At 43.3% G+C, this 12,701-nt stretch overlaps 1 protein-coding gene across 3 annotated transcripts in view; it reads right to left on the reverse strand.

Moving 5' to 3' along the window:
• Window positions 1–6,980: 6,980 nt before the first annotated feature.
• Window positions 6,981–12,701, reverse strand: part of fgfr2 (fibroblast growth factor receptor 2) — a 40,072-nt gene continuing 34,351 nt past the window's right edge. For all 3 annotated transcript variants that reach the window (XM_076742412.1, XM_076742411.1, XM_076742413.1), the window contains exons 16-18: window positions 11,342–11,479; window positions 10,595–10,700; window positions 6,981–8,718 (exon numbers count right to left, since the gene is read on the reverse strand). In XM_076742412.1, the coding sequence (XP_076598527.1) occupies window positions 8,554–8,718; window positions 10,595–10,700; window positions 11,342–11,479 (409 nt within the window). In that variant the 3' untranslated portion in view covers window positions 6,981–8,553. The remainder of the gene's footprint in view (window positions 8,719–10,594; window positions 10,701–11,341; window positions 11,480–12,701) is intronic.

Genomic DNA, 12,701 nt, shown 5'->3' on the forward strand with positions numbered 1-12,701 from the left:
AGGGGCCCCCTCTCCTTTGCTCCCCCCACCTCTGTGCTCAGCCAGGGGCCAGCCACCTCATGGAGGCTGGGAGTGAGTGTATTCAGAGCAGAAATGGGCTGAGGTTCAACCTACGGATTCATATGTTCCCAGCTGGGACACATGGAGAACATCAGACAGACTTTAACCAGTTTATACACCATGTATACATAATCTCATAATGTAGGCAAGCCTGGTATGCAGGAGGTAGAAGCACAGCAGCAATGTATTATTGATCAGCATCATATTGATCCAGGACACAGAATGAGAGTCACTGCAGCAGCTTCAACTCACTGAAGAAACCAAACTCTTTCCTGGAAAATGTGAGAAATGGACAAATGTGTCGGGCCGAGAGGAGATGGATGCTAACCTGCGGGTGAACCCAAAACTCACAGTGTGTCTGCCTTTAAGCCTCCAGCACACCTTGAACTGTTTGCCCCGCTCGCTGCATGTATGAACTGCCTCAAGCGCAACACTCTGCCCACACCCATCATTGTCTCTGAATGAAAAAAGTAACTATCCCTAATGTTGCAACACTTCAATATTGGCAGGTGGCGGCAAACCTGAAAAGAGAAAGAGAAGCACAGAGGCAAGAAGCTGTAGAACTAAAGGGCTTTGAGGTAAGTGATTAAGTCGGGAGCTATAATTATCCCGTCTTGCCTGGGCAGGACAGAGCGGGCTCTTGTTGTTTCTGAGCAGACAGGCAGGTATAGAGGCACGTCACTCACTGCACACTTTTATTTAATGACCTCCTGTACTGTAGAGAATGAGAAAGAGAGAGAGAGGTTTCCCTTATACCTGCCCCTAAACTTTCAGCAGCACACAATCTCTTAGGCCATTCAAGACAGAGAGGGGTAAGGGGGAGGGAGGTGTGATTGACCAGGGGGAAAAGGGGGGGGGGGGTGAGGGGGGGGGGGGGGGGTGAGGAATAGGGAGACGCAAACACAGGCAGAGAAAGAACCAACAAAACGTTGAAAGCATATTTGAAATTGACAAATTGAGTAGAGGGGGGTGAAGGGAAATGAGCTGTGTTGGCATTCAGAGAAACAGTGGACTTCTTGTTAGCTGGAAAGAGTGATGCAGGTGAAAAGGGGAGGAGGGTCTTGTGATGATTTATTTCCCATGTGATTTATATCCCCTGTCTGTCACCATGGCATTGTCAGGGTGATCATTCGTCATTTAGATTGTGAAAACAGTCCACCTGACAAAGGTAGGCGCCAACATTTGCAGCTGAGTATGCACAAATGTAACTCCTGAACTCTGGTGGGAAATTTTATTCGGTACATATAAAGTTAGACCAAGAAATGTTGGGAGAACATTGCGTTATGGTATGTATCCAGGAAGGTATTCATCTTATTCAGAATGACTAGAGGTTAAATATTAAAATTTTAATGCCTCCTAAGGAAGCAATTTTGGCTCTGAATCACGCATCTGACAATTCTCTCTTCTCCTCTCACTTTTGGAGACCAAAACAATCCTAACCTCCCTTTTCAATCAATCCTAACCTCCCTTCTTCAACTTCCTGCTGTTCCTCCCCCTCCTCTTCTTCCTCCTCCTGCTCCACTTCCCCCAGCAACAGTGTGTGTGTATACATGTGTGTGTGGACTCCTGGGAGCCATAGCTCTGTCGATCTGCCCTCCTGCACAGTTTCAATTAAACATCATTTATAGGCACTTTTTTTTTTTTACAAGCGTTTTTTTATTGGCTTGGGCCTGTGTTTACTCATGACAGTAACAGTGCTGGAGTGGTTAGCTGTCCTCAGTGTGCATTGCCATATATCTTCATCCAGTCTGTCTCCTGACACGGAGACCAGAGGAGGCAGCAGACTCTTTACTGTCAACGACGCACTAACAGCCACCTTTCTGTCCTCCTGTCAGTAATATACTGCACTTTCAGTTCAGCTGAACTTGTGTGAGCGGAGTACTGCAGTTTGCTTCTAAGCTTGCCCTCTGATTTAATTTAGTTTTCTGTTTTTTTTCCAGATGCATCTAATATGTGATTCCTATGTACAGTAACACCAAGGAACATAATGATGTAAATAAACCACAGAGAGTCTCTGCTGCAAACACAGCTGTCAGCCGAGCATGAGAGACAAACAGATAAGTCACAACAAATGAATAAATAATCTCTATCATGAAGTGAAGTCCACCGTATGTGAGTATAAACTGTGTATAGAAGTGGTGTCATGAAGTAAACATCTACTTTTAAGGCATAAAGAAATGAACTCATGTTAAAACCACAAACATTTGTTCAATTAAAGTTCAATTAAAATCAATTCTCTCTTTAAGCCGCTGATTATGTGCAATATTTCTCCACCAACCACACGTCATTTAGCACCCCAGTACACCATCACTCCATATCTGGCACACCACACCTTAAGCTTTTTGCTGCTGAATGCTTTTGCACCATTGTTAGTTGCATTTTATTGTTAATTGTATTTTATACTTTGTGTTGTTTATATTTTGTACTTGCTGTATATTGCTTAGATTCTGTTCTTTTAATTGCAGATATTTTAAAGTGAGCACCTGTGTATCTCAGTCTTGTGGAGACTGCAAATTTATGATGGAGAGCCTGTGATACGAAGTGGGGAAGGTTTAAAAGACGGTGGTGTTTTGGGGGTTTAACTCACATTAGAGGTCAGGATTCCCCGGCCTCCGCTGTATTCATTTTGACCATTCTCTCACTTTATGAAAGTGAATTTGCTGGTGTGCCTGTTTAAGCTCAGTTTCTTATAAAACACAACTTTGCCTTAGTCACACACGCGGTCATGAGGCCAAATAAACCTTGGCTACATGAGGCACGATTTGTTTGTGCAGAGAATAAAAAATCTTGCCGTTGGAAAACCCATGTTTGACACCTTGGCAAGACATCATTGGCATGCGTCAGGGTTTATGGCTTTGATGTCATCAATGACATCATCACTGCAAGACAAGACATGGGGGAATTAGGCTGACCGATGGGGTGAGTGTTGTGATTGGCATCACCGGGCAGGGAACGTAATGACTAAGCTCATTTATAGAACACACCCAGAGCTGTGAAACATGCCAATGTAACAAACCTCACCAGTTTAGACTGATACAATTTTGCATTGTGAAATTCTGTTAGTACACATCAACACCGCACTATTTCCTAATGTGTGTAATATTTAACCTACTTAAATCTGACTAAACACTATTAAATGGGACACATTATTCCCCTCTCTCCTGCTCAGTCGACAAACAACAGCAGTCTAAACTCTGCTCAACGATGTTAGTTCTTCAGTTCTGGCAATTCTCCCTGTTATCCTCCTCTAAACAATTTAGCTTCAGCTCTTCTTTTTTCCACTGATTACACTCTAAGAGCCGTTACCTCAGACCTTTAGACATAGCAAAGTCAGCATATAAACTAACTGGAAGTGGATTCTGTGAATTACAATTGCTCAGACACAATCGTGCCATTAGTAAATGTTTAGAAGATCCCACAGGGCAACAAACCACACACATCCTCGATCGCACACGCACAGCAGTCCCACGCACAAACACACACTCGACTTGTTTATCCTTCCATGCAGAACCAGACACGGTGCCTTGCAAGCCCTTAATCAAACACAAGTAGACCCCTCCCTCTCATAAGCACTGACCTAGCGATGAACCATTCATTATCTGATACTCAATGCAAATGGTAGGTTGAGGAACGCAGCCTTGACAGACACAAACTCTAACTCCGCTGGTCAGTAGAGTTTAGAGAAATACCTGCTTCAAATGCAGGAAATAAAAGAATAAGATTAGCAAGGGGATAGGTGGGGGTTGTTGGGTGATGGTGGTGGGCTACCCCAACAGTCTTCAACCCAGAAATGAGATTTCGGGTCGGCAGACAGTGTTATGTTCAGGATTAAGCCGTGGGTATGGCGGTCATTTGGCAGCTTTGTTAAACTCTAAGTCACCCTCCAACAACACCCACCAGCTACCCACCCTATGACCCCTCCTCCTCTCCTGGGGTTGGTGGGGTCTTATCTCCAGTGAATGTGGGCTCCTCTGGCTTCACACAAAGCCTCATGTTGACATTCCAGAGGACCGAGCCTTGTGCAAACACACCAGGCCCCACCAGATGGCTGGGCGAAGGAGGACAGGGCTGGGACGAAGGACACAGAGGAGGACTAGGAAGGACAGGAAGAAACAGTGGGATCAGAATGAAAATCACTTTTACTACCAAAATGTCAGGCTGACCTAGCAGTTCATCAGTCTGTCACGCTGGTGGCTTCAGGTTCCACCTCTTGAGTAAAAAGCTGATATTTGCCCCTCACATTCAATTCAATACATACACTACTGAACAAGAGGTGATCTTGTGTCCTCCAGCTACTGCTCCGTCTCCCGAAGTCGTTCAAAGCTAATATTTGAGGGTCACTGGGTTAATCTTGAGGGCATTAGGAAACCATGGAGTAAAAAGCCCTCCAAATGAAAAACTCATTTAGGGCTTTAACTGAGCGTGGTGGGTCATGTTTACCAGTGGAGGGCCAGAACGTATCCCTGCTCCATGAGTCCTTGGGGCATTTGTGTTGGGGGGGAGACACCAAAACGCATTCACATTTCAGGAAATATATGATAGGAAACCTGTGCTGTAAACTAGCGGCATTAGCTTTTACTTTGGTCCATAAACGCTATGCAAAACTATGAGAATGGGCACCATACATTTGAAATTTTGATTTCAATGAATGAGGAAACTGAGCAGCATATAAAGACCCCTTTACAGGGTGGTTTAAATGTTTATGATGTAATGTATATGATGCATGCTGTAAATCCCATCATTATTCATGTAATAGTATGCTGTGTTCTTCTGTAGCAAAAACACCAAAAATGAAGGCTTTACTGAAAATTGTCTGTGTTCAATCAGTTGCTATTTGCCTTCAAATGATCACTGAATGATGACTGAGGTCATAGGTAACCCATCTATTTATTTACCCATTGCATCATTATCAATATGTAAACAGAACTGACTCAATGTCTTTTGAAAGAGCTAGCTTTTAGTTAGGCTCCGTTGCGGCACATTGCTGACATCAGATAAGGTATTATTTGTCTCACATAAATGCAAGGGCAGCTCAGAGGGCATCTTGTCAAGATGGAACAAACTAATCCTCTATTTGGTCTCCCTGGAGTTCACCCCTCCCTGCTCCATGTCTGTGTGTTCCATCAGCCTACAGCACAATAGACAGCCTTTCTGATAAAAGTGTGCAATAGCCAGTGTGGATATCCGGCTGCCTTTCTCTCCAATCCCCCCTTTAATGAGGGTGTATGGAGCTGTGGTTTATCCTGCCACTCTTTCTATCCAATCCCTCTCCAATCCTCCAGGCCTGTAGCTGCTTTCTTCCCCCTTATTCTATGGAAAAAGAGGAATGTTTTCTGGCTGTTCCCTCCAATCCTTTTTCAGCTTCCGGAGACATGAGGGGACACGTCGAATAGAGGAATACTTGGAATTGGTGTATGTGTGTGCGTGTGTGTGTGTATTCAGGACAAGTTCAAACCTGATGATAGAGGGAGAATAGAGGGGATCTAGGTTTATGTTAAAGGACAATTTTTGTTTACTTAACAAGGCGAGCAAACTTGCCAGGAGCCCATATTGTTGCTCTAATTTTGCTGGTTTGAGTGTTTACTGTGTATCGGTAGCAATATCAGTCAATGCGTGAGTTTGTCCACCAGTTTGGTCCAGACTTCAATATTTCAACAAGATGGATTGTAGAGACATTCATGATGCCCTGAACATGAACCCTGCTTACTTTGGTTATCCCTTAACTTTTTACCTTGTGCCACTCCAGGTCAAACTTATCTCATAATCTACTAACTGGACTGTCACATACATGGTTTGTGGACGTTGTAATGACAATTGTAGTTAATGCTAATGAACAAATGTTAACATGTTAACACACTAAACTAAGATGGTGAATATGGTACTTTTACCTGCTTAACATCACCATGTTAGCCTTGTCATTATGAGCATGTTAGCACGTTCACATCAACATTTAGCTCATAGCTGTAGTGTTGCTGCAGCCTCACATGGCTTCTTCATGGATTCTATGCCTCTTATTACATGAACCCGCAACAGAGAAATGTTTGCAATGAATGCTAATGTGGATTATATCAATACAAGTGTTGCTTCAGGAGCTCTGCCTAATGGCATGACCTATTGGGTGGCTCCACCAAGCAGCCATCATTACTAAACACGACCACATCCACGGCTGCCACTATCAGTCACATTCACTAATAGATCAATTTTGATTAACTTACATTGAATCAGATAAATCAACTACTCACTCACAGTTGAATTAAGTCTGCTCTGATAAGAAAGAAAGGGAAATCAATCAACTAATCAGAGCACCTATTAGTGTTCTAGCAGGCTAACAAAGGCTCTGTCTGATCAGAGTCAGACAGAACGAGACACAGACCACACCACCATGACAATGATGAGTTCCCTGTTCATTAACAAAATTGCTTTGACCACTGGCGTAAATTCACAATCTAACTTGATCACATTGACTCTGTGTGTGTGCTGAGCTTAGCAGCGCTGCATAAAGCTTTGGTTTATCAGGAAGAAACTGGAGAAAAAAGTGATCCACTCCAATCAGAATAATCTAGTCTGAAATACAGAAAAAGTCCTCCCCCGCTCACTGAACCCCTGCGGTTTTCTCTGGTTTCTCAGAAATAATTTAAAAGAGAACATCCATCTCCTCGCATAGTAAGTAAAGATTCAAAGAATACAAGCAAAACACTTAATACTTAGTAATGACAGCGAAACCATTTCCGCCCCAGAGAGTACAAAAAATAAATTTAACAATGTGCAGTTTAATGATAACATTCTTCCAACGTAAAAAAAAAAAATAATAAAATAAAGTAAATTCAGCCAGTTATCTCTGCCATTCACTGCAAAAATGTACAACTTCATACCCAGTCCAACTTTAACACCCAACAAAATCAAAGATTAGGACAAGAATGTATTTTTTCATCATTTATTTCGCAAATGTGACATGAACACTTGCAAAAGAACATCTTAAAGTTGGTCCAGTAGAAAAAGACAAAAAACACTTGAATGATTTAATACTTTGTTTTTCAGCTTTCAATTCTGTCAAGTAAATTTGGAGTCTATATTTAGTCTAAATGAGGGAGCGGATTGCTAGTAAGTATTTCCAAAATCCTTTTCTTTCAATCATATATAAATATCCAGAAATAAATCTCGTTTCCTAAAGCAAAGCTAAGAAAGAGTAAAATGACTGGATAGAAATGGCATCAACATCTACATAAGAAAGGGATTAGCTGACTATAAAATGTACAGTTTTTAAAATTTAACTTAATATTCACATTCATATATAAAACTTACAAAACCTCGATCTTTCAAACCCACTAAAAATAGCTTTTTTTTTCTGTTACTGCTGAAAGATCATTTTAAATTACCATAAATTTAATGGATTATTTATGTATTATCAGCATCATTAATGTCATCATTTCTGCCATATTGTTTTTGTTCTTTTTCCAACCCTTTTTTGATTCATCTCAAAAAAAAAAAAACATAAGTCAATAAATTAACATGCTACCTCAGTCCCTGAAAGCCAATACTCAACTGTGTTACTGAGTGAGTGTAAGACGTGTGTGTGTGTGTACATTGAAGTGTTTATCCATGTCTGCGTGTGTGAGTTTGTGTGTGAAGAGAAATATAGGACACATAACCTGTTAGCATACCTGCCTCAGACTCAAAGTAAGGTAGGAAGGGTTGGGGTTATTTCGGAGTCCATACAAAAAATAATTCATTGTAAATATATAATATATATTTATACATATTTGAATATATTTACAAATATACCCAGCACTATACATTATACTGTGTATTTTTTCTCCAGAATAATTGGGAAGGTTTATCGAGAGAACTGAAAAAGAAATGCATCAATATTACAAAATAAACAGGGGAGCTGTTTCTATATGTGCTCTCCTTCTATTCCTCTGTTTTGTTAGTTGAAACTCTGTCTCTCAGTCCTTTTCCTATTTATCATCCTCTTCTTGTCCCTTGTTTTTTAAGTTCACATCGGTCCATACATTCCTCCAGGAGCGAATAACAGTCTTGGAATGCCAGCCACTGGAATGGGATCACCAAACAAGTAACGTTGTCGATTGTAGGAGAAAAAAAAAACCCTGTGGGTGCAAACATGAGAACCAAAATGAAAAGTCTGTGTGTTTGTATGAAGGGAGAAGAGGAGGAAGAGGAGGAGGAGGGTCCCCAGGGAACGTCAATTCATTCAGTCAGTAAAAAACAGCTTCTGTTGGGTCCTCTCCTTTAAGACCTCATGTAAGAATGTAGTGTATGTAGTGTGTGCGCATGGCAGTATGAGTGTGTGACAGCAGCGCTGCCACCAGCCCAGTCCCATCTGGGTCCATTAGTCCACTGGGAGCCAGAGGGGTGATGGGGGGGCAGGAGGGGAGGATTTTGGAGAGGGTGTCCGTGCTGTGTATGTGTTTGGGGATGTTGAGGGGTAAGACTGGGGCAGGTCAAGCTGGGGTACAGAGGCCGGGTGGGGGCTCATGTTTTGACGTTTCCATTGATGTGCTGGTACTTGGGGAGGCAGGGCTCGTCCGGTAAGGGGTCGTGGGAAAACACGGAGTCGTCACCGGAGGAGCAGGAGCTGCGAGTGTCGGGGAAGCTGGGGGAATACTGCTCAGCTGGGGCGCACAGGTCCAGATACTCCTGCAGACAGACAAAGGAAAGAGAGGGTCGGGTGAGATGATTTACACTCAAACACACTCATATGTTACAAGATGGAAAGACACTTTGAAGGAGTGAGAAGCGAAATGCTTCGAGCACACAGGAGAACATATATACAGTACTGAAAGCCAGTCAGCTAGAACAGGGACTTTCCAGAGGAGGGTGAGAGAGTATCACATTCATTATGATATTGATCTAAACCATACCAAATCACCCTGGAAGGATTTATGAAACAGAGCAGAAAAAATAATCTTCAACTGAATACCATATGAAAATATTTGCAGAAATAACAGATTATACAGTGAACACTGGGCTGCTGGCTGATCCAGCAGAGCTTGAAGATAGCAGGGTTGACCTGAGCTGCATCTGCAACACTGGAACTTTCTCCAGGAGACCTTTGGAGGAACTCAGCACCTTTCCACCACAGGGACCAGGGTCTAAATTCAGTTCTGGGGACTTGGAGCACTTCTGATTGGTCAAGTACAGCATTTTATTTCAGCTGTCATTGTTAAAAATCTTCACCTGGACACCAGTTTGTTTTTTGTTCACTGTGTTTCAACACATGACAGATGCGCTGATGTTAGACGTTGTTGTGTAGTCGTGTGCAAACATGACGTGTAAAAACAGACATTGCTTTTTCATCATCACTGGACGACTTTGTCTAACTTTAAACCACAGTGGAAACACAGACAACAGCTGGCTGAAGGAGCCTTTTCATTCCGGAAACAAAAAGTTTCGGATACTTTTGGGTTGAAATGCTGCTCTAGTTTTTTGTCCACTACAAACTGTTTTGATGTGGTTGGGAAGTTGGGGAAAAGAGGATGCTTTTACAGCAAAGAACTGGTGTAGAGATGAGGCAGCCCGGCCTTTACAGCATCCCTCCACATCACTTTCAAGTTCAGTCCAAACAAGTCTGACATCTGACACCGAAACAGCCAACATTAACACTATGAGATGGCTGGAAAAAATAAAGAAGCTGGCAAAACACAAAGCGCACCCCCTCTCCAATCAAAATGAAGATGAAGGAAGATGAAAACCCAAAGAAATCCTGTTATTCATTTTTTGCTCAGTCCAAAGTTGTTTTGGTCTCTTCATGTCGGGTGAGGCACCCTTTATTGGGACTAGTTGTGAGGAGGAAGAGTTCTTGGGGTTTTTCGAGAGAATGAGTGCTGGCTTCCATTTTCCCAGCTCAACACGAGAAGGCTCACATTACTAAAGACCTCCACATCTGCCAGCGGTTTGGGGCAGAGGGAAAGGGGGAGGGAAAAAAAGGCAAGAAAAAGGCGCTTTATTACATTTCAAAAGTTCAAACTCAAAGTCGGGTTTTTTGGCATAAATTCATGAAGTTCCAGCTCCAGAGCAGACGAGTCTTGACAGCTTTCCATCGATGGACTCTTTTCAGGTCGGCCCGCGGATATCACATAAGACAGGAAGGGGAATGGAAAGAAACGCGGGCTATTATAGGGAGCGAGGCATGGATGTGATGATTGGGCAACTTCACTGGGCCGTAGCGGCCATGTTGGGCCTGGATCAAATCATCCGGCCATTTTTTTGGTCACTATTTAGGCCTTGTGTCAGCAACGTGGCTGCTAATGCTCCTAAAGCTTTCAGCAACATTCTGCTGAACTTCGCATGCACTGGCAAGAGCGTGATTTAGTTTGGATTGAGAAACATGTTACAGTGTGTTGGAATGTACCATATTATTCTATTTTATTGTTCTGAAATGTCGGACTCCTATTTGCCAGGAAATTACAGGGTTAGTGTAGCACGAATTCTGACCACCCTGAATCCAGGAACTTTATGGAACAAGAATGTGTGTGAAGATGTGTGTGAAGAAAAGAGAAAGAGCTGCACTCACCTCGTTGGTGCTAAGGGTGAGGATGCGATCCAGATCCTCGACGAGCTGCTTGAAGGTGGGTCTCTGGGATGAGATGGCATGCCAGCAGTCTTTCATCATCATGTACCTGACAGAAAGAAAACCAGAATCTGTTTACTCAAAGAGAAGAGTGGATTAAAAGAGACGGAAGAGAATAATTCAGGGAATTGTCAGCTTTGTTTAGTCTGTCCAGGCTCTGCCACTCCTCATCTACCTTGTCTTCAAGGTTAAAATTTGCCATGTGAAATGATTTATGCATCAGTTCTCCATATCAAAGGATCAATCAGGGCAGCAGGTGTTCTCTGACACCACCTCCTTTTGAAATTTATGTCAGTCTGCAGTCAATAACAGAAAGTATGGCCTGCTTCTAATCACAAATATGCCTCCCAGTGTTTTGGATTTCTTAAATACTGTAACGTATGTGTCACGCACTGCAGTTGTGTCTGTCTCTACTTTGTTCTCCATCAGCCCTCTCAGTGTGGCACCGCAGCAGAGCTGTGCCATTGTCTACTGAGTAGCAGAGGAATCATTGTGAATGAGGACACTGATAGCAGCCAGTCACAGCTGTGCAGAGGGCCGACAGAGTGGACACAGAGCCCCGGAGTCATGGATCTGATGGAGACTGGGATGGCATTAGAGTCTGGCTGTAAGAGCCAGTGTGTATTTGGGGGACAGTGTGGCTACGAACGACGCAAGTCTGGGAGAGAAAAGCTAAACTAAGACTCTTACAGCTCGTTGGTGCAGTTGCCAGGCTTGTCCATGCGATGTCCCTCTTTGAGCAACTTGAAGAGCTCTTCAACAGGAATGCCGGGGTAGGGGGAGCCCCCGAGGGTGAAGATCTCCCACATCAGCACCCCAAATGACCAGCTGATAAGACAGAAAAACACACATATACATTACAAACATAGTCAAGGATGGAAATCAGTCATCAACAGTAGCATCCATCTTTCAATAGTGTTCAAGAGCTCCCAGTCCTGGTAATTAACATGAGGCCCAATGGGGGTCACTTTCCTTTATCCCACAGGTAATTTACATTTAGTCACTTGGCCAAAGTTTGGAAACAACTTCAACAGTGTGACTGCAGTGGTGTCAATGCCCTCTTTCTGCCGTCCGGTGGCTTGTGGTGCGAACCCGCTCCCTGTGCCACTCTGGCCCTGATCTCAATGATGGCTTTTGTGCCCGGCTGGCCGGTCACACTGCCTGGCATTGTCCTGTCACACCACACCAAAACAAACAGCGGACCACCCACAGCAGACAAAAGAGCAGGGAGAGGTCCAGAGATGGCTAGTGACTATTAACTATTAACTACTTCCTCTTGTCAGCGTCCGGTCATTAAGTATCAGTGATTTCATGCTGCTGATTTCCATCGCTGTCGCGCTGCATGTTTATATTAGAGACTGTTCATCCACAATGTCTCAAATGAGTGATTCTTGCACTGACAGCATGCTCGATTCACGTCTGCACAAAGGCTGCATTATACACTAATGTGTGTGTACGCATTCAGGCAGCCACAGGCCGTGTTAGTGGTCTGACGAGGCAAGTAGGCAGGGTCAGGCAGGTTGGACCTTTATCAGTCCCTCCATCTGTTTACACAACCAGCCTTGAGTTTGTTCTCTGCTCTATCATTGTGTTGTATCTCTTCATTTGTTGACACACTCATCTCCGCTTTCTGCGCGGCTTTGTAACCATCGCTCGGTGCTTGTCATGCCGCTGCTCTGTGCAGGTTCGTGTCCACCTGCAACCAACCTTGACTCACCAAATAAACACGCAAACTAACATGCTCTGGGTCACTCTACCTGACCTGCCACTGGGCCTGACTAGGGTGTACTTATGTATTTCAGCCAACTAGATGCATAACCTATTCATTAACCACTCAACCAATCAGTATAAAAGTGACTCTGTATTAACTTAGTTCATATTCTGGAGTTGTATTCATATCTCATTACATTCATATCACAAGCAGTTAGGTTGTACCTTCTCTGCAGCTGAAGTTCATGATATCGACTAAAAGAAACATGAATATGAATGTCGGAAAACTGGTCAATACGTGTACATGCATCGGTGCATCTGATCAAAATCTGAAGATTCA

This window comes from Chaetodon auriga, chromosome 11 (assembly GCF_051107435.1).
Source record: "Chaetodon auriga isolate fChaAug3 chromosome 11, fChaAug3.hap1, whole genome shotgun sequence".
In the NCBI taxonomy this organism is placed as follows: Eukaryota; Metazoa; Chordata; class Actinopteri; order Chaetodontiformes; family Chaetodontidae; genus Chaetodon; species Chaetodon auriga.